Source organism: Colletes latitarsis, chromosome 11 (assembly GCF_051014445.1).
Source record: "Colletes latitarsis isolate SP2378_abdomen chromosome 11, iyColLati1, whole genome shotgun sequence".
Taxonomy (NCBI): Eukaryota; Metazoa; Arthropoda; class Insecta; order Hymenoptera; family Colletidae; genus Colletes; species Colletes latitarsis.
This window is the reverse complement of record NC_135144.1, coordinates 18,726,185-18,749,419: the sequence shown is the minus strand read 5'-3', so window position 1 is coordinate 18,749,419 and position 23,235 is coordinate 18,726,185. Positions and strand designations below refer to the sequence as shown.

The 23,235-nt window shown below is 40.7% G+C and overlaps 1 protein-coding gene across 3 annotated transcripts in view; it reads right to left on the bottom strand.

Moving 5' to 3' along the window:
• Positions 1-23,235, bottom strand: part of Lim3 (Lim3 homeobox protein) — a 144,487-nt gene that overhangs the window by 61,792 nt on the left and 59,460 nt on the right. For 2 of the 3 annotated variants that reach the window (XM_076778945.1, XM_076778946.1), the window contains 3 exons: positions 4,568-4,742; positions 1,043-1,245; positions 188-380 (listed from right to left, as the gene is read on the bottom strand). In XM_076778945.1, coding sequence (XP_076635060.1) covers positions 188-380; positions 1,043-1,245; positions 4,568-4,742 — 571 coding nt within the window. Of the gene's footprint in view, positions 1-187; positions 381-1,042; positions 1,246-4,567; positions 4,743-5,887; positions 6,497-23,235 lie in introns of those variants that run through there. The other variant, XM_076778947.1, reaches the window with a different exon arrangement.

Below are 23,235 nucleotides of genomic sequence, written 5' to 3'. Positions count from 1 at the left end.
TTCTGAAGATCACAGTTTAAGGTATTTTCGGGAATGTTTTCAACGTTCTAGCGCTTTTAATTGTTGTCAGTTCTACGTTTTAGAACGCCGTGGGTCGTTCGCGTAGATATTTCAAAGATGGCCGCGCAAGCGTCGATCCGATCCCTGGCCAATTAGCTACGAACTTTTGTTTCTCGAACGAACGTACCTGTTCTGGAACCACACTTGAACGACGCGCATATCGAGTCCTGTGTCCTGCGAGAGCTGTTCCCGCACGTGTCTCGCTGGCTTGGGACTGGTGTTGTACGCTAATTTTAGAGTTTCGAGCTGCTTCGCCGAGATCGTCGTCCTCGGCCTTTTGTTCGGTTGGTCGCCATCTATGCTTCCCCCATCGGCCAACTCTGTAATTCCACACGACGAACACATTCTTACCGCGTCGATAAAATTCAATAAAAATTTCTAACAAATAATATTTACGAGTTCCGTAACTCCAACTATGGAGTCTGAAACGCGTTTAACACTTCGACTGCCACGTCACCTATATATGGATGACAGAACTTTTAACACATTACTCGTTAACGAGAATACTCGTTTCCCGTCGGTAATGTGTGTTTGTCTAGTAATTCCTCCGACAATACAATAAAAAAATTCTATTATCCACGTATAACTTCTGAAAATTTTAATAAACTATATTAATTAGGAAAACACTTATCACATTTTTAGTATACACATGTTGAAGGAATTCTACGTTATTAAAATCATCCTATAGTAAAATTTTAATAAAAAACAGTAGAACTATAACGGTGTATTATCAAGTTAAAATGTCAAAGAAAATAAATTTTAATAGGCTTCGTAAATTTCAATGAGGTTACAAAAGTAATTGCTACGACAGCTTTTAAGTTGTGTAGTGTGCAACTGCCTGAAATGAAAGTTTTGGTCTCGTAAACAATTTTAGGATTTTAGACTGGCAGTCAACGTGTTAATTAGCAAGTACCGTGAATCTGAAGTCGATAAATATTTTCTTTTGACGAATCGATGGATTAATAGCGTTAGTTTTCGTTACCTTTCGCCTTCGCCTGCTCGTAATCGGGCTTGCAAACGAGCTTCCTGTCCTCCATGAGGTAGTACTGATCGCCAGTGTCCAGCTGTCGCGAGCAAAGGGCGCAGGAGAAACAAGTAAGATGGTAGGCCAGTTCCTGTGCTTTTCGTACAACTTGCGACGGCGCCAGTCCTTGGCCGCAGCCCGCGCATTTCGTCCCGAAACGCCTGCCACACCAACAACATACAACATTTTCACATTATGTTCGAGTATTAGTGACAGCAAGATGTCGTCGTAATATGCTTACATTGGTCTTAACCAAAGAAAAACACTGCATGCTTCGAGCCTGCAAGCATTTACACCACGTACTCGTGTTTGACATCGTTTGACATAGAATTAGGCAAAATTAAATCTAATTGCATTAGTTTGAAAGAGCTTAGAACAGAAATTAATACAAAATTGTACCCTCTATAGTCAATGACCACCCTAATGTTGCAAGAACAGCTTTCACACTGAGAATTCTCATGTTTGATACCGTTTGACACAGAGTTGGGCAACATTCCATCTAATTACATTAGTTTGAAAGAGCTTAGAACAGAAATTAATACAAAATTGTACCCTCTATAGTCAATGACCACCCTAATGTTGCAAAAACAGCTTTCACACTAAGAATTCTCATGTTTGATACCGTTTGACACAGAGTTGGGCAAAATTGAGTCTGATTACATTAGTTTGAAAGAGTTTAAAAAAGAGATTAATACAAAATTGTACCCTCTATAGTCAATGACCACCCTAATGTTGCAAGAACAGCTTTCACACTGAGAATTCTCATGTTTGATACCGTTTGACATAGAGTTGGGCAACATTCCATCTAATTACATTAGTTTGAAAGAGCTTAGAACAGAAATTAATACAAAATTGTACCCTCTATAGTCAATGACCACCCTAATGTTGCAAAAACAGCTTTCACACTGAGAATTCTCATGTTTGATACCGTTTGACACAGAGTTGGGCAATATTCCATCTAATTACATTAGTTTGAAAGAGCTTAGAACAGAAATTAATACAAAATTGTACCCCCTATTGTCAATGACCACCCTAATGTTGCAAAAACAGCTTTCACACTGAGAATTCTCATGTTTGATACCGTTTGACACAGAGTTGGGCAATATTCCATCTAATTACATTAGTTTGAAAGAGCTTAGAACAGAAATTAATACAAAATTGTACCCTCTATAGTCAATGACCACCCTAATGTTGCAAAAACAGCTTTCACACTGAGAATTCTCATGTTTGATACCGTTTGACTCAGAGTTGGGCAATATTCCAACTAATTACATTAGTTTGAAAGAGCTTAGAACAGAAATTAATACAAAATTGTACCCTCTATTGTCAATGACCACCCTAATGTTGCAAGAACAACTTTCACACTAAGAATTATCGCGTTTGATACCGTTTGATAATGTTACCAAATGTCACTATCATAAATATTCATTAATACTTCCGGAATGTCGGAACAGAATATTGAAATTTAAGCAGAATCGTCGAAATTTCGAAATTTGAATCGATACAGGTTGTACCAGTCTAATTTTTCAGGAGTTATTTTCTCGCCAAGTATTATAATTTGGAAGAGTGCTTAGAAAAGAAATACGAAATTATAACCTCTATAACGATCGTTCTAACGCGCAAGTGCAGTGTGCATTATGCATTCAAACTATAAGGTTCTTATCAATATTTCTGTAATGTAACAATAGCCGATGGCTTCCAATTTGCTCCGCCTTCTTCAGATTGTTGCTATCGGCGACGTCGAACGGTTTGCTTCGCGCGTTTCGAAAGAAAATCACGGAACGCGCGTTTCATTTCCAAGAATAATTAAAGAGCCCTCGTGTTTGTTGTTATAGATAGTAAATCAGTCATTTATCAGGCTCAGATGATCTTTTTACAGTTACTGAACGCGTTGCAAAGACGATGCATTCTGCTCCCCTGGAGATTCCGATCCGAAGAAAGAACCAACGCCGCGAAGAAGAGGAGGACGAGGGGGGGTGGGAGGGAAGTTCCTTCGATTCGGCTAACAGGAGAAGAAAAATGGCGTCTTCTGCTCGCGAAGGTGTGGGTAAATGAGAAAAGGCACGCTCTTCTGACACAATCAATACCAGCGCCAGATATACACACCCACGCGCGCGCATACACATACACACACACGCATACGAACACACGTTCGATCGTAACTCTTGCTTCTGTTTCTCTTGTTACCCGTTATCCGCGATGAATAATATATGGAGTTTCGGTTATCCGGGTGGAGATTTTTGCGAGCGATAAAGTATCTATCGATAAACGTCTTATGCCTCTTCACTATCTGTTTAGATAATGTTTAGAGAAAAAGTGTACTTGTATCTCGTCAGTGTGATTAGGTAATATCGTCCGTAGTGTGACGGTACACGTGGTGCGTGTAACGCGATGGAAAAGTATTTTAAATAAACAAGAGTGGTGCTCCACGCCAGGAAGTTGAAGATATTTGTATAAAACAATTCGAGCAAAATAACAGCGCTTATGAGAAATTAACCGGTGGTCACCGGTGACCGGCACTTTGAATTTGCAATATTCTTTGCAATGGAAGAACCCTAATACTTGTAAAATTGTAAATAACGCTACTTTCTATAGTAAATAAACTACTTTAATTTGGAATATTGTAAAACGACAAATTTACCATTTAATTATCGATTATTTCTTCGTCTCTATAATCTGAACAAATATCGAGGACGTGGAAAGCTAGCATGGCAGTTAACGTGTTGAATATATTATCGTAAATTGGATTTTTATTAGTAGAGTAATGGATAATGGTGAGATACATTTATCTAAATTATTGCTTCGTTTCCATTAACACGTTGATTGCTATGGTGGTCACCGGTGACCGGCACTCTGAACTTACGGACGTGTTGCAATATTGTTTGCAATGGAAGAACCCTAATACTTGTAAAATTGTAAATAACGCTATTTTCTATAGTAAATAAACTACTTTAATTTGGAATATTGTAAAACGACAAATTTACCATTTAATTATCGATTATTTCTTCGTCTCTATAATCTGAACAAATATCGAGGACGTGGAAAGCTAGCATGGCTGTTAACGTGTTGAATATATTATCGTAAATTGGATTTTTATTAGTAGAGTAATGGATAATGGTGAGATACATTTATCTAAATTATTGCTTCGTTTCCATTAACACGTCGATTGCTATGGTGGTCACCGGTGACCGGCACTCTGAACTTGCGGACGTGTTGCAATATTGTTCACGATGGAGGAACTTTAACACTTGTAAAATTGTTTATTTACTGTATCGAATAATTTAAATATTTGCGTTTGCCAGGCGAGAGCAAGCGTGATACGGTTAAAGAGTTAGAAACAACGAGAGTGGGGATGGAGTCGAGTGGTGGGGATACGCAACTGTAGAGGGAAGATTCGCGACAATTAACGGGGCGACGCCTGCAGTCGCTGCAACAAGCATAGACGAACGATTCGGGGGAATGGAATTAAGTATTGGTACTTACTTGTAGAAGTCGTCCTTGCAGAAAACATGGCCGTTCTTCGCGAAACACTTGTTGGTTAGCCTTGCGCCGCAGTCCCGGCACGTGAGACATCTCGCGTGCCAACACATCTCGAGGACCCTCAGCACGTATTTGTCCAAAATTGCTTCTTGACAACCGCCACACTTCGGTATCGAGGCTGCAACATTCGAAAGAGCATCGTACAGTGATAATTACAATTTAAAAAAGGTTGAATCGTTTGGTTTAATTAGGCTTGGGTTTTGTTAAAAAAAATATTGGTAATCTACTTAGAACCATTTTCATAATCACTGACGAGGGAACCTTACGGTCATGGAAATTGCTTTTGAAAAGACAGCAGGTGCAAGTTATAGTATATACCTAGTATCCAAAAACCCTGATAGGTTTCTTCAAAATGGGCCGTCGTTTTCGAGATATTCTTATTTAAAGTTTGGCGGGCGCGTGATGGAAGAATTACTTAAACTTATTTGGTAGGAGATTTGGTTTAGTAGGTAAAGCGATTAGCTACGAATCTTTTGGTAGTGAGTTCGAATCCCCGCCGATTTACCTTTTTTTTTTTATCATATTGAAATGCAAAAATATATTTTATTTAATCCTTAAATTTTTAATACAAAAAGCAATGGTAAGTACAGTAGTAAAATAGCATTATATTCGTATCATAATCGTTATCGAGTAAATTTTGTATTAGTATTACTAAATTCTTGAAAATCATAAGCTTCGATACTGACCGCTACGAATGGCTAATACAGAATTTACTTGATAATAACTAATACAAATTATTAACACGGAAAAATATATGCGACATGTTATTTTACTACTAATAAAAAAAAAAAAAAAAGTAACTTGACGGGGATTCGAACTCACTACCAAAAGAATCCATAGCTAATCGCTCTACCAACTTGACCAAATCCCGTTGAACAAAACAAATTTAAATAATTCCTTTATAACGTGTGTACCAAACTTCAAATAAAGATACCGTGAAGAAAGCTATTACTGTTTCTTGATACTAGATATATACTATAACTAGCACCTGCTATCTTTTCATAAACAATTTCCACGCCCGATATAAGCATCCATAAATGAATGTTGCAAAAATGAATCGTTTATAAATATCTCTCAAGCATCGTTCGAGAAGCATAATTCAACTACCCTACGAGACCCAGTCATTTTATCGACGCCTTTCTAGCTTCCTAGCCGCGAATCAGCACGTTTCTCGATCAACGACAACTTCGAACAAGCCGGATACACCTGTCGCCCGACTTATCGCGTCGTTCGAACGCAACGAGATCGACGCGACACACTTACAATAGAGTATCTCTGGGATATGCGTCGGCAGACCGAGTTCCACGGCCGGCTGATCCAGTGGATGCATCTCGTTGCGCGGAGTGTCGTCGAAGCCGACGATGCTGGCCGCGCTTCCGGCGTTACTGCCGTTCCGTCGGACGTTCTGGGACTCCGGACTGTCGTGCGGTGGCGTCAAGACATTTTGACGAGCGCGACGATACATCCCTTCCAGAGGCAGAGCCTCGCGGCCCAGCATTTCCAAGCTTATCATAGTCATCGTTGAGCTTTTCGATCCGATTCAGGCGCGTCTCATCGTAAACGTAACTTCAGCCCCATCGAACGAACGGACACTTGGATATTGTTTGCTTCGGGTTCGTTCAGAGTCCTCTACAGACTGCTAGGAGTCCGTTGCCATCGAACGTTGCACGTTCCCTAACAATTCACGGCGTTGGTTAACTTCCATCTTTCGCTCTTCCTCATTTCTTTCTCACGGGCCTCGAGCTTCCCAGATCCTGCGATTCCATTGAATCGGACTCCAGAACCGACGTCGAACTCGGTCATCCAGCGACCAATTTCAAGCCAAACGATTCCGACGAATTCTTCGACAGCTTCGAACAACACGTGCACCGATCGAAGGTAAACGGCGACGATTATTGCAATGTAAATCGACGTTACGGCGAGCGAGCGACCGAGATCGACGCGTCCGGAGCGAGGGTTCGCGAGCGACTGTTCGGACGGTGTTGCAGCTGCTCGTGCGCACGTGACACTCGTGGGTGTGACGGGTCCGCGGTGGGGCAGGCGTCCAGGCCATTGGGCGCGGTCCGCACCCACGCATCAGAGGCTCGCTCGCCGATTGGAGGGAGGATCGTCCGCCTCCAATATGGCGATCGAGACTCTCCCGGCTCGGTGATCGTCGGCGTTAAGGGTGCAGGCGATGATGCGCTTCGAAGACGAGAGTGAAGCTTCCAAAAAGATGGAGGCGATCCCTGACCCTGGCCATGTGCGAACTATCGGTTTTTCGAGCGTTTCGTACCGATTTCGGGGGGTCGTGGGAACTGGGTGCATCAGACCTCTTTTTTTTTTTTAGCAACGAAAGCACTTTCGGATCTAGGATTCGGAGGAAGTTCAGAGACGGTTGTTATCTTTGAAATTCGATAACCGATAGCGAGACTGATTGGTAATGTTAAGAGTCGAGAGTCTCGAACGGCTATGATGGTAGCGGGTATGTCTGTTTCCCTTCGTGGGCGGTTTGTTCCTTTGGTAACGTCTGGGAGAGCCGGGGTGCCGATTGCGAAAGCAAGCGTCGCGGAAAGGCAAAGAGGGCTGCCGGGGGATGAAAGAACACGGGGGAAAAAATGGAGGAAAGACGACAGAAGAAGCGGAGAAACTGCGTAGGGGATGTGGGAGGGGGACAAAAGGATCCGAGCGAAATTAAGAACAGCCGCATCGGGAGGAGGGTTGAGGGTCGCCATTTTATAATCTTAGTCGGGATCAGTCGCGTATACTCTTCTCTCTCATCCGCACTGAACCAAATAAGTCGCCGGGGTCGACGTATAAACGGACGCATAGATACGTCCACCACCATCAACCGGGGCACACTTTTCAATGCGCGTCTTTGTTTTTCTCGGTCGCGTCAGATGGCTTCGCCGTCCCCCTTTGTCCCCGCGTCTCGTTCCCCTTTCACCTTCCAGATGAAAACTCGCCCCTTTTTTTCTCCGCCCCCGACGGTCCTGTTTGAAGCGTCGCCACGAGCTCGCGATTTTACGCTCGCTGCGCGACTTCTGATCGCGTTCCCTCGCGCGCTCGAGCTGTATCCGGTTGCAGGGCGCGCTCGGACGAGGCTAATGGCCGGCGTCCGTTCGAGGCTCGCACGATCATTTCGTTTCTTTACGAATTTAGACACGTTTAAGGAGGCAGTATCATGTTAGACCTTAAAAAATCAATTTTTTTTAAATATACAGAGTGTTTGGCCAAACTTGGGAAAAATTTTAATATGGGATTCTAGAGGGCAAAATAAGATGAAAATGAAGAATACCAATTTGTTGATAGAGGCTTCGTTAAAAAGTTATTAACAATTAAATTCAAAAATTTCAAATCGTTCTGGAAAAATTATTTTCGGTTGCGGAGGCCAATTACAAGCATTTTTAGTGAATAGACATATATTCGAATTCCTACTCTGTTTCGAGAAAAAAATTCGAGTAGGTGATGAAATTTTTCGATGAAATTAAAAAATTTCAGATCGTTCTGCAAAAAATATTTTCAGTTGCGGGGATCAATTACAAGCATTTTTGGTGGATAGACATACTCCCGAAATCCTACCCATTTTCTAGAAAAAAATTCAGTACGGGTGGAACTTTAGACGTTAATAACTTTTTAACGAAGCTTCAATCGACAAATTGGTATTCTTTATTTTAAAATTTTTTCCAGGGATAGCCGAACACCCTGTATATTAAGCTGGCTTCAAAAGAAGCATGTGAAAACCACTTGCTTTTTTGATTTTCTTTTTATTTAGTCAATCTTGGGAGCTGCAATCACCTACGCCAGCGTTTAAACACATATTTGCTGCGGGCGTAATAAAACCATGAAAAGTCAATAAAAATTATTGAAAAATTTACTTTGTATTCCCAAAGGATAGTTAAGTAAATTACGAAAATAAATTATAGTATTTACAAAAAAGAAATAAAAGAACTATAGCGTTTCGAAGAACAAAAATTAAACAGGAAACTTGAATTTTAACGTTGTTACGCGAGAATCCACCCCTTAATCGGCCATGAAAGCCGCCAATTGAGTCGTTCGCGCGTTTACGATCGAGCTGCGGGGACCATAATCGCAGAACGATGTCTGCGCCGCGAAGAATGCAAAATTTTCCACCTAACCACGTGGATTGGGGTGCTCCAGGGGCAACAGATGGTTCGACACCTTTGCATGTACGACGACGACCATAAAACCTGTTATGCGCGCGCGTCAGCTTCTTCTCTGGTTCTACAATAAAACCGATGGACCAATAAAAAACGTTTGATACGCCGATAGTTCGCCAGCACACGGTGCACAACATATTTATTTATTTATTACCGCTGTAACCCCCTGTCAGATTATTAGCACAAGTTGAATAAGGTGAATAAACGTATCAAGTATACAATGGCTAACGAATGACAATGCTAGGTCACACATCTCTTTGGCCACTCGGTAAAAATGATTAGAGCTTCGTTGGGGATGTGTTGCCACATCCACCGTATAGTTCTGACCTTCTCACTGTCAGATTATCATTTGTTTCGCTCCTCTTGAATGGTAAAAATTTCAATAACGATGATGACATCAATCATCGGAACTTTTACGAAAGAGGAATTATGATATTGCCTGAAAGATGGCAAAAGGTAATTGTTAAAAATTCCATGAAGAAATTGTCTTAATTGCCAAACCAATATTACAAAAAGTTAGGGCTGTAATAACGGTAAAAGGAGGGTCAGCTTCGTACTAATGTTAAATATACATTTCGAATACTTTTGTGACCTACGATATGCTTTCTAACTGGAAATTTGGGGGTTCAAATGAGCAAAACTCGACACCCCTCTCAGCAACACACTTTTAACGAGCACTTCGTTACAAACAAAAAGACACACGGTACAATAATAGTAAGTCAGAAGAGCTCCAGGTGGCGCAGAAACAAATGACACTTTATTTCTAACACGCGAATATGTGTTATTTGATTTCAATGAACAAATGATTTCTTCGTCAAGTGTCGCGATCTATGGGGGGTGCGTCAAAAAAAAGCTAGAAAAAAAATGTTGACCCCTCTAGCTAAGAACCACCCTACATCTTCGCGACGCGGACGTAAAGTCGAATCATGGTGTCCCCGTAGAAATTCCGTCCGCCTTTCAACCTGTTTCGAGGCCTCGGCGAAGCTCGGTGGCCGATACCAACCGATACAAACGCGTTCCCATCGCGGAAGATTCATTAAAGGGGTGTCTCTGCGATTGCGCGACCCCGTGATTTCCGTGGGCGTCCTCCTCGGGCTTCGATCACGCGAGCCCACCCTTCATCGGCTCCGTTGCACATGTCGACACGCCTCCAGGAGTCGTTCGTCACCGTAAAAAGCATCACCGCGGAGGTTTATCGCGGCCCGACCGAGGGTTGGAGGTCTGCTCGCCCACGGGTTCTCTCTGTGCTGGCTCGTGGCAAGACTAACGACCACGGGGACGGAGAAAAAATAGGGGGGGACGAAGCAGCACCCAGCGCCGACTCGCCAGCCTGGAACGCATCCCTTGTTCCCCCCCTGATGGCGCACACTTGACCCGACAAACGATGACATTTCTATTTTTCATTTTGCTTCCTTCGAGGATACCGTAAATATCAGCTGTGGCTGCGGCGAAAAGGTCAGGGGACGAGGGTCGAACTCGCATCATCGTACGCTTCTGGCGTGTTACGGCTCCCGGAGACAATGACTCTCTGCTTTTGTTTCAACCACGATGCCTTTTTTCCATTTTCTATTTTCCGGGTATATCGAGATATTCCTCGCTGGTTATTTGAATTTTGGGGGTTTTTCTCGGTTTGGGATCTGAATCGAGTTTCTTCGAATCGTATGTTTCCTTTTCATCCCCCAAAGTTTGGCAAGTATCGCCACTGCTTTGAAAAATCTAACGATGTTAGCGAGAAACATTGAGTTCAATGCTTTTGTGTCAACCACGATAGTTGCTTTTCTCATTCTTTTTTGTGATGGTATCAAGATATTTCTCGCTAGTTATTTGAATTTTGGGGTTTTTCTCGGTTTGGGATCTGAATCGAGTTTCTTCGAATCGTATGTTTCTTTTTCATCCCCCAAAGTTTGGCAAGTATCGCCACTGCTTTCAAAAATCTAACGATGTTAACGAGAAACATTGAGTTCAATGCTTTTGTTTCAACCACGATAGTTGCTTTTCTCATTCTTTTTTGTGAGTGTATCGAGATATTTCTTGCTGTTTATTTGAATTTTGGGGTTTTTCTCGGTTTGGGATCTGAATCGAGTTTCTTCGAATCGTATGTTTCCTTTTCATCCCTCGAAGTTTGGCAAGTGTCGCCACGACTTTGAAAAATCTAACGATGTTAGCGAGAAACATTGAGTTCAATGCTTTTGTTTCAACCACGATGCCTTTTTTCCATTTTTTATTTTCCGGGTATATCGAGATATTTCTCGCTGGTTATTTGAATTTTGGGTTTTTTCTCGGTTTGGGAACTGAATCGAGTTTCTTCGAATCGTATCTTGTCTTTTCATCCCTCGAAGTTTGGCAAGTGTCGCCACGGTTTTGAGAAATCTAATGATGTTAGCGAGAAACATTGAGTTTTCTGCTTTTGTTACAACCACGATAGTTGCTTTTCTCATTCTTTTTTGTGAGTGTATCGAGATATTTCTTGCTGTTTATTTGAATTTTGGGATTTTTCTCGGTTTGGGATCTGAATCGAGTTTCTTCGAATCGTATCTTTTCTTTTTCATCCCTCGAAGTTTGGCAAGTGTACCGCCACGACTTTGAAAAATCTAACGATGTTAGCGAGAAACATTGAGTTCAATGCTTTTGTTACAACCACGATAGTTGCTTTTCTCATTCTTTTTTGTGAGTGTATCGAGATATTTCTCGCTAGTTATTTGAATTTTGGATTTTTTCTCGGTTTGGGATCTGAATCGAGTTTCTTCGAATCGTATCTTTTCTTTTTCATCCCTCGAAGTTTGGCAAGTGTCGCCACTGCTTTGAAAAATCTAACGATGTTAGCGAGAAACATTGAGTTCAATGCTTTTGTTTCAACCACGATAGTTGCTTTTCTCATTCTTTTTTGTGAGTGTATCGAGATATTTCTTGCTGTTTATTTGAATTTTGGGGTTTTTCTCGGTTTGGGATCTGAATCGAGTTTCTTCGAATCGTATGTTTCTTTTTCATCCCCCAAAGTTTGGCAAGTATCGGCATTGAAAAACCAAACGACGTGGCCACGAAAATACTATCGCAATATTTATGTCGAGAATGAGCATTGCATGTATGTATTTTTAATTTGTATCCATTCGTGCGGTCCCCTCCCTTGCAAAGGTTGGTACTACCTCAGGAGGACACTTGTTTATTGCATCCCCTGAGCGTCTTCTTTCTAGAAAATGGGTAAGATTTCGGGGGTATGTCTATTCACCAAAAATGATTGTAATTAAGCTCTCTAGCTAAAAATAATTATTTTGGAACGATTTGAAATTTTTTAATTTTGTCGAAAAATTTGTCCACTTACTCGAATTTTTTTTCTAGAAAGTGGGTAGGATTTCGTAGGTATGTGTAATGACCAAAAATGATTGTAATTGACCCCCGCAACCGAAAATAATTTTTCCAGAACGATGTGAAGCCAATGCACCAGTTCACACATTCGTTATCGCGATGGCCAAAATCCAGGAGTTAAAGTTCGAATTACTCCCTCGCGCACCCTACTAGCCAGATTTAGCCCCCTCGGATTATTTTCTCTTTCCAAACTTGAAAAAATGGCTCGGTGTTAAAAGATTTTCCAATAATGAGGAGGTGGAGTCTGCGGTTAATGGCTACTTTCGAGGAGCTCGATGGTTCCCAACTATAAACAGAGTATCCAAGCTGTTGAACACCGCAGGGAAAAGTGTACCCAGTTAAAAGGAGATTATGTTGAAAAATGAAGATATCTGTTCCCAAATTTCTTGTGTTTTTTTTGTTAGGTCGGTTACTTCTGGGACCACCCTCGTAAGTGAACAACGTATTCCTCCCAGGAAATTGAGCGAACGGAGAATTTCACGAACGTGAAAAAGGACGGGTACCGATGATGTATGCACGTTTACGCGCCCCGTACGTTTTTTAATTTAAGTCCATACACCGAGCGCAGGGACGGTAAGGGTGACGGGACGAAGGGCGGAGGGATCGGAGGCAAAATACAAATGCATATAATCGAATTTGCACGGGCAGATCTTCTCTATGGGCGTTTCCATTACATCGCCTGGTAATAAATTACGGCGCCCTTGCCGCGTAAATACGTTTGAATTTATACCGGCCGGTTGCTCGCCTGCCCCATTTACGCATATGGTTTTTCAGCCGGTGAACCTCTTTCATCTACACGGAACTGATCAAATTAATATTCGACCGAACGCGAAATCGCCATTTAAAACCATGAACCCATTACGCGGTTGCATAACCCTAAGGCACTTGGATTTTCGAATAAAACCACCGATTACTGTGAAAAGTGGTGCCCCTTGTCCGGTTAAAGGGTTGGATATCGAAATAAACTTGACGATTAAAATAAAAACAAATAATAATTTATCTGTACAGTTCGTTTTCGTTTAGATTGGCGAACATTACAGAATTCAACGTCCTGTATTGCTTAATACTTCGACTACGAATGTATGTATACAGGGTGTTCGGCAACCCCTGGGAAAAATTGTAATGGGAGATTCTAGAGGCCAAAATAAGACGAAAATCAAGGATACCAATTTGTTGATGGAGGCTTCGTTAAAAAATTATTAAGAATTAAATTAAAAAATTTCAAATCGTTCTGGAAAAATTATTTTCGATTGCAAGGGTCGATTATAATCATTTTTGATGATTAGATATACCCTCGAAATCCTACCCAGTTTCGAGAAAGAAATTCGAGAAGATGTGAAATTTTTCGACAAAATTAAAAAATTTCAAATCGTTCTAAAAAAATTATTTTTAGTTACGAGGGACCATTACAATTGATTTTGGTCAATAGACATACTCTCGAAATCCTAACCATTTTCGAGAAAAAAATTCCTCACCGAAAATATCATTTTTGGCCAGAATTGTTATCCCGAAATTTCATGTGAATCTTTAAAACGTCATAACTTCTGAACGGATTGGACGATTTGAATGTTTAAAAAAGCAAACTACGCGTATTTTGGTGGGGAATATGTAGAAGTCGCAAAAATATTCGAAAAGTTGATTCTTGACCCTGCAAAATGAGAAAAACCCCATAAAAATGGTCGAATTTTCAAACAGCCATAACTCATACAATTGTGAATATATTTCAATGAAACTTTTTTCTGAAGTAGAGCTCATGGGTACCTACAAAACAGTATTAGACAACTTTTCTGTAGGGCGTCAAACAAAATTACTAAAAATGAAAAAGGAATTTTTAAGAAAAATCGACAGGGGGGTTGGGTAGGTGCCTAAATTTTTCGACGAAAAAAAAAAAATTTCAAATCATTCTGAAAAAAATATTTTTGGCTGTAGGGGTCAATTATAAGCATTTTTGGTGAATAGTCATATCCCCGAAATCCTACTCATTTCCGAGAAAAAAATTCAAGAAGGTGTGAAATTTTTCGAACGATCGAATAGCCGATGGATACTTCGAAACTACAGTACCAAAAAAACTAAAAAAATCAGTCACCTTCGTTTCTCGCAAAATAATGTAAATGTACAAAATTGATATACACTGTCTTGCCGGTCATAAGGAATTGCAAAACTTTTTCCTCTTCTATTTCTTTTATCGAAAATAGGTGGTGGAATAGAAAAAAAACAATTATAAAAAGGAATAATTCTTAACTAAGCTTTTATTGTAAACACTAGGTAGGCACGTCTTAACGCTTTGAAAGGACAATACAGAATGAATAGGTCAGTGACGAAAAGTACGTCCCGTACCCTCAGACCCAACCGGTCCTACACTTTGTCTAAACAAGCCAAGCCAGGGGCACAGTTGCACCCTCTTGACTTGTATTTCGAGACGCGAAACGCAACATTGCGCGTCGATGGTTTTCGTCACATAAAGAAAACTTTCTCTGTTAGAAGAGAAAAACCAACATTCTTTTTTCTAATTAAAATATCTTTGGAAAAAATCGCTGACAGTGCTGCGTGAACAGTGTATAGTTCGATGGAAAAAGGAGGGTGGAAGGAGGCAAGGGCGTAGTTATCGGTACCGTGTCGGCGGCAAACAGGGAGACAGAAGGCAAAGGGGGGGGGCAGGAGGGAAAGAAACGACAGAGACAGAGGGTTAACGGGGCGCCTGCGTGGGTGTGCCGTCGCGGGAGGATAACCACCGCCTCGCCAACAACCTCTTCGCCGGCGCTTCCACCCGCGACCTCGGCCCGACCAACCCCTCTAGCTACCTCGTCATTTCGAATTCGGGTCCGTGCAACCCCTCCCCCCCATTTCGTGAAAGCCAGCCTCTCACAAAGCCCCGACGACAGCTCCCTCTCATTGTCTCCTCCGCACCGGCCGTGATCTCTCAAACGTTTGCACGGTTAAATGGGCTTAAACGACATACGCCCGCGCATTTGCGTGCACCGGTCCGTAAGCTGAACCTTTCAAGTCCGTTTCCCTTTCTACTGTTCCGAGGGGATAATCAAAAGTAACGCGATCCCCGGAGATCGACGACGACGACGACGACACCGCCGAGTTTTGACTTGGACCGCCGGATCGAACGCGGGGGTGGAGAGACCAGCGGAACCCTGGGATTTGGAAAGGGTTAGAGACACGGGGTTGAACGGGGCACGAAAAAGAAGAGTGTGGAACGTTGAGAATGTTGAAATCGTGGACTCCAACATGGCGGGAGTTCGGTTCTTTAGGGTCAAGGGGTGCAACCAGTGTGACGGCGGAAAATAAAGGCAATTTTCAAGAATTTTTTAGACGTGATTCTGAGATTTTTCCTGGTAAATGTTTGATGTTCTCCGAAAGTACATTTCTTGAAGTACTTTTTGCAAAAGTTTTGTATGAAAATATTTATTATTATAGACACAGGAGGAACCAGCGTGTTACCTAGGCACGGTTCACGTAATTGCTACTTTTGGTTTACAAGAATAATTTGTATACTTTAAGTGTTAGTAAATATGTGTGCCACAACCGATACACATATTTACCGGAATTCTAGGATTTTGAAGGGGTTAGAGACACGGGGTTGAAGGGGACACGAAAAAGAAGAGTGTGGAACGTTGAGAATGTTGAAATCGTGGACTCCAACATGGCGGGAGTCCGGTTCTTTAGGGTCAAGGGGTGCAACCAGTGTGACGGCGGAAAATAAAGGCAATTTTCAAGAATTTTTTAGACGTGATTCTGAGATTTTTTCTGGTAAATGTTTGATGTTCTCCGAAAGTATATTTCTTGAAGTACTTTTTGCAAAAGTTTTGTATGAAAATATTTATTATTATAGACACAGGAGGAACCAGCGTGTTACCCAGGTACGGTTCACGTAATTGTTACTTTTTGTTTAGAAGAATCATTTGTATACTTTAATAGTAAATATGTGTGTCACAACCGATACACATATTTACCGGAATTCTAGGATTTTGAAGGGGTTAGAGACACGGGGTTGAACGGGGCACGAAAAAGACGAGTGTGGAACGTTGAGAATGTTGAAATCGTGGACTCCAACATGGCGAGAGTCCGGTTCTTTAGGGTCAAGGGGTGCAACCAGTGTGACGGCGGAAAATAAAGGCAATTTTCAAGAATTTTTTAGACGTGATTCTGAGATTTTTTCTGGTAAATGTTTGATGTTCTCCGAAAGTACATTTCTTGAAGTACTTTTTGCAAAAGTTTTGTGTAAAAATATTTATTATTATAGACACAGGAGGAACCAGCGTGTTACCCAGGCACGGTTCACGTAATTGCTACTTTTTGTTTACAAGAATAATTTGTATACTTTAACTGTTGACACACAAAAGGTTTTATAGTTTCATTTTAAAAAAACTCCCGAAAAAAGCTGAAAATATCAGATTTTAGACAAGAATACCCCCTTAAAGTGTAGAGGATGACACGTGATTTGTGGAAGGAATAAAATAAACGATGGCGACAGTTTAACGATAATAAATGAATTTGAACGTTGCTGGATTGGTGTCTAGATAACTTAGTAACTCGATGAAGAGAATTTTTTTATTACAGAGGAAGTCTGGGGGCAACGTGGTTTTCAAAACTTCTGTATCGTTTCTGGAATTTTTAGGCCTCGCTGATAGAAAAGTTTTACACGTATAAAGAAATGCAAAGTATTTGAGAGTTTGTAATTAAGTGTACTGTGGTTCGAAATATCGAGCAGCGGATAGAGAACGAAAACGGTGAGTATCGCGGATAAATATCGACGGAGGGAGGGATCGTGGCCGACAATAAAATAAATCCGACGTGCCTAACCAGCGACATTAATAAATCCAATATCTTCCGACCGATAAAACGGCAACCGAGCCGTCGGATCCGTTTTTCTCCCTTCTGTCTGGTGCTGGCTGGCAAACAGTTGGCCAGCACGACGAAAATTCATCGGGAATTGTGCAAACACGTATAAAATGCGCACAATGTGTCCGCGGACCCGGCTAATACGCGATTGGTTCGTTGTGGCTCGGGGTACCCCGATAAAAAGCCCATGGACCTGTCTCCCCCTTCTTTACATGGGGTTTGCGTTTCGAGGAAACTGCGAGTCACTCTGATAGATCATCGTCGATCGCGAGATAACACGATCCAGTCTCGTTATAAACAAAAACTATAAAATATGCTTAATATGCAAAAGTATAAGAAATGTTTAAAGTAAGGTACGAATCATTATATTTAAAGGTCGATACAACCCTTTACAAAGCCCCCATTTTCTTAATTCTATTAATAAAAATGGGAATTTGCATACAGATATCTAATCATCAGTGACACTTTGATATTATTATAATTGCATCTAAAATTGTTCAGTATTCTTTATTTAATATACATCAATTCTAAATTCTATTCAAAAAGATTCTTTACAATTTAATTCATTAAAATGCAATAACCTCAAAATTAAGAATGCAATTTCTAAAATAAATAATAAATTTTATAGAATACACTTAATATGCAAGATGTGAATTATTATATTTAAGGATTAAGACTACCCTCTGCAATTTGCATAGTTTACTTGAAAATATTCGTAGCTCTCGTACTCGAACGATTAGAAATTAACAGGCGAGCGAAATAATGAGTTCGAATCAATGGTACCGTAGAATTCTTAACGAACGATGGCTATTAATAAAATTCCAAACATGCAACGAGCTTAATAATTCGTTCCATCGTTCATGCATGATTTAACTATTTCTACTTAACCTCTTGTCATCGAGTCTTATACAGTAAAATGAACACGTTTTTAGATTCGCGAGATATTGTAAAACAAGTCTTTATCGTGACCATTTCTCGTACGAATAAACAAAATAAAATAGTACACGTTTGAAAAACTATTTGAAATTAAATACTGCGGTGACGAAAATCTCAATTTACAATTTACTGTAAACGAAACGATAGCTTATAAAAATGTATTTTACCATTACTCCAAAGTGTAGCTTAGCTCGATGCAGCTCAATACTCGATTGCGGAAACAAAAAACTATGGACCAGTAACTCAATATAGGGAGCTACCCTTAATAAAATTTGCAAACGATCTTTCTAATATTCATAGCGTCTATTGGAGCAGATTTCGAAACGAATATTATAGTTGCATTTCGTAAATTACGTTATCAGAGGAACACGTTATGCAGATACGCATGACCAGAGCGAGCACCACCTAACCTAAACGAAATGGGGTTCTTCGCGAGGATGGATGATGGGTTCGGGGCTTAAATTATTTATGCGCGCCGCCCATTGCGTGTCCTGCATATCCACGCGCTGGCTCGGGCATATGGGGACATTAGCTACCCCATTAACCATTTTATCCGAGTGTACCTTTCGAGAAACTCCAATGGATCCAAAATGATCCATGACGGAGAACCATCTAAATCTAACCTGCTTAACGCCCGACCCCTCTAACTGCAATTAACATTACCCTGAAATACAGAATATACGTATAGATTTGAACGTTATACCATTCGTGTAATTTTGCATCACGATGTAAAGTTAATGTATCATACTAATGAACGAATATAAAAACTTCTAATCGAATGTGTAAAAACTTTTCTTGTCCACTGTACGTTACAACCACTTTTTGCCATTCTACTCACGATCTTACGGTTCGATCTTCGCCCCAACGATAAAGAACTTTACCGAAAAGACGCAGGGGTGGGAATCGAGACGAAAAACTCGAGACACTTAACTATAAACGCAGAGGAATACTTGTCGCGTCGGTGCCATGTGTCTTCCGTGATCGATAATCGGTTCTATCATGACATCCACTCATGCCCGCTTAGCCTACTTCCTTCGAGCGTTCCACGTGTGACCGCACACCCTCGCCTCGAAGGGTGATCCGCGTACACCAGGCACATAGGCGACGCATGTATCCGCGTAATGCCGGCTGGTATATGTATCGGGAGGGGTTAGAACATTTAGCGAGTACATTAAGGAAATTGCGTGGACTCTTCGCGCCGTTCCCTGTCACGGGGAGCCACGGTCTCGCATTCTTTCGTATTAACCGCACGCGCGAGGGGAACGAATAAGGCTTGCCTTTCCCCGACACGCAAAAGCTTTGCCGCGCATGCGCGATACTCCTTGCGCGAACGAACACGAACGCCAGAAAACAGTGAAAAAATACAAAATCAACGCACTGTTTTCGATCGAATTATACATTTTAGCGATCAAAATCGAAAGCTTGCTAAAAAGTACGTGATAGCATGTTAAAAATAACCGATTGCGCACTTGGGACATTACTAGACTTTGTCTTTTCTTAACTGATATGAAAATGACGTTCCTGCACATGCGCGCTCTTTCTTACGATAGACAAATGGATAGAGGTTGAGGATATTGAAAAAATACAAAATTAACGCATTGTTTTCGATCGAATTATACATTTTAGCGATCAAAATCGAAAGCTTGCTAAAAGGTACGTTATAGCATGCTAAAAATGACTGATTGCGCACTTGGGACATTACTAGACTTTGTCTTTTCTTAACTGATATGAAAATGGCGTTCCTGCACATGCGCGCTCTTTCTTACGATAGACGAATGGTTAGAGCTTAAGGATATTGAAAAAATACAAAATCAAAGCATTGTTTTCGATCGAATTATACATTTTACCGATCAAAGTCGAAAGCTAGCTAAAAAGTATGTGATAGCATGTTAAAAATGACTGATTGTGCACTTGAGAAATTACTAGACTTTGTCTTTTCTCAACTGATATGTAAATGGCGTTTCTGCACATGCGCGCTCTTTCTTACGATAGACGAATGGATAGAGGTTGAGGATATTGAAAAAATACAAAATCAAAGCATTGTTTTCGATCGAATTATACATTTTACCGATCAAAGTCGAAAGCTAGCTAAAAAGTATGTGATAGCATGTTAAAAATGACTGATTGTGCACTTGAGAAATTACTAGACTTTGTCTTTTCTCAACTGATATGTAAATGGCGTTTCTGCACATGCGCGCTCTTTCTTACGATAGACGAATGGATAGAGGTTGAGGATATTGAAAAAATACAAAATCAAAGCATTGTTTTCGATCGAATTATACATTTTACCGATCAAAGTCGAAAGCTAGCTAAAAGTTCGATTGTACTACGGTAAAATTACCGTTTCTGCGCCTGGGAAATTAGTAGACTGTTGCGCGTGAAATAGCCGTGTCCCCAAACTGACAGACGCCATCTTGGATTGTAGTTTATAACTTTTATTAATAGAATTAATGAAACGGAAGCTTTGTAGGGGGTTGTCTCAATCGCTAAATATAATAATTCGTATCTCACTTTGACTATTTCTTATATTTTTGCATATTAAGTGCATTCTGTAGTTTTTTGAGAACAAAAAATGTCCCATAAATAACGGTACGAGAAAAATATACTTATACGGGACAAATATGTCGATACACCTTATTCCTATTGGAATTTGCAGTTTTATAATTAGATACTTCAATATTTCCTTGAATTAATATTTCTCTCCCTATTGCAGTCTTCATTTTATGCTTCAAGATATATCTTACAGGTCTCTACTATAAAAGACCAGTTTATGGATTGAAAGGTTTATTATCTTCACATAATAAACACCAAAATGTAAAGTAAATCTCTACACGTATACACAGTTACTGGAGATGATTCTTGCATCATCGCGAGTTTAGAAACTCAATAGTGTCGACAGACGGTTAAGAAACAACGCGAGCAAAGTGTTTAAAAACGCGACAGTATCGTTCCAGGCAGCGTTACACCATCTGGATGCCAAAGAGAGCACGGAACAATTTACTCGTGAATTAGAAAAGTTCAAATGCTTTTAACTAGCGAGCAACGTTTGGTCCAGAAGCCGAAGAAACTGCGAGGCAAACACCTAATCAAAGGCACACAGAGAGAAGTTCGCGACGGAAACTAAACGCTAGCGAAGTCACAGAAAGTGGAATAGGACGCTGACAAAGGAACGGGAAGCGACGAAGAGGGATGGGAATAAAAATTCACCGACGACGGGGATAAAGGGAAGAGACAGAGCGACGGGGCCGTGGCACGTTGAAGGGAGAAACGTTCGCCGCCCAGGTCCTGATGGGACAAGTAGGGTCAAGCGAACTAAAGCAAAACTACCCCGGATTGGGGTGTTAAGAGGACGATATAAGCTACGGTACAGGGGTGGAAGATGGCTTTAATCTATTACCGGTCGACTCGGTGGAAGTGGCTTCTTGTTACACGCTCGTTTAGACGAGACGGACTCTAAATTCACCCTGCACGGTCGCTGGTGCCCTGATAAATTGTACCGATTGATAACGATACCAGGTTTTAATGAAATTAACACGTCAATGTTGCTTGTTAATTTCATTAAAATCTGCTATCGTTATCAATCGGTACAATTTATCAGCGCATTTCTGGCCAGAAATTATATATTCGGTAAAGAAATTTTTTTCTCGAAAGAGAGTAGGATTTCGGGGGTATGTGTAATGACCAAAAATGATTGCAATTAACCCCTGTAACTGAAAATAATTTTTTTAGAACGATTTGAAATTTTTCAATTTTGTCGAAAAATTTTACTACCTATTCGAATTTTTTTCTCGAAAGTGGGTAGGATTTCGAGGGTAGGTCTATTCACCAGAAATGATTGCAATTAACCCCCGCAACCAAAAATAATTTTTCCAGAACGATTTGAAACTTTTGAATTTAATTGTTAATAACTTTTTAACGAAGCCTCCATCAACAAATTGGTATTCTTGATTTTCGTCTTATTTTTGCCTCTGGAATCCCCCGGTGGTGGCCGAACACCCTGTATATTTGTGTATTAAGTGCACTCTGTAGTTTTTTGAATATTAAAATTTCCTTTGAATTTTAATGTCCGCAGTTCACGCGCAATAATACAGTATTTCGTGTAACTGTCGAACCGGAAGCGCAGATGTCTTTCCGTGGTAACGTGGCTTCGATATTTCTCTTCGCGATTGACAAATTATCCGTGATTTTCATGCGAAGCGCGACGTCACGGAGCCTTGCACATAGACATTGTTTCCGGGAAAGGTCGACAAGCCGGAAATCAAAGGGTCGGCAAGGTGGACGACGCCGTGGCTCGTTATTAATATTTTTTTCGTTTGCCTCGACGAGCACAGCTGCCGGTTGCTCTTATTTTCTTTTACTTTTACACGTTCTGACTCTAGGAGGGCTTTCTAATGAAAGTCCATTCTGTGTTGTTCCTTTGAGGCCGCTTATTGAGGGTAGCTGGATCGAAAGGCACCCCTGCGGAACATGTTTTCAATCAAATCTTTCCATCCGTTGACGTGATAATTAAAGGAATAATGCCCCAACGATTCGCCCTTACCGTTTTCGTACAATACTTTATATATTATTATTTTATATATTTCATTACTATGATATCATTTTATAGAACGTATTCGTAATTTCTAATAAAATTTACACGATTTAATTTTTGCAAACCGTAATTTTCTATAAATGAATAAACACTTATTTCCATTGCATTGTACACTTATTCGCGTATCTATCGTTTCAATCTATTTCGTGCAAATAAATACACTGTTGTCGTTAGTTCTAGCGTTAAAATTGACAATAAAGTAACACATTCCTCCACAATCATACTGAGATATAGTTGAACGTTTTACTAGGCACAGAGTTTATTTGAAAAGTAACATTTTTTAATGACAATTTAATATTCACCAAATATTTCGAACCATCGCGTTAGATAGGACGGAGTTAAATTTCTTGCTAAACTATTTACCCTTATTCGACAGAGTGAGGCCATTGTAAACGACACGCTGGTCGTAGAAGCCAACGGTGTCGAATGGAGTAACAAGATACGAACTCGTTGACTTGTGGTATCGTTCACGAGCATTGGTCAAGTTCTTCTTCCGACAGGAAGCACTGAGAGAAAAAAAAGAGACGAACAAAGGCTTCGTATCTGCCTCTTGACACGTGCCCTTTCTTGGTAAACACGTGGACAGTGACATTTATAGGTGGTCGTTCAAGGTTCGAGATTCAAGATCGTACGTAAAAATTAATAACCTGTGTTTAAGCAATTCATTGCAAAATCGGCTTTTATATTTGCCATTGGAACAGTTGAGATTC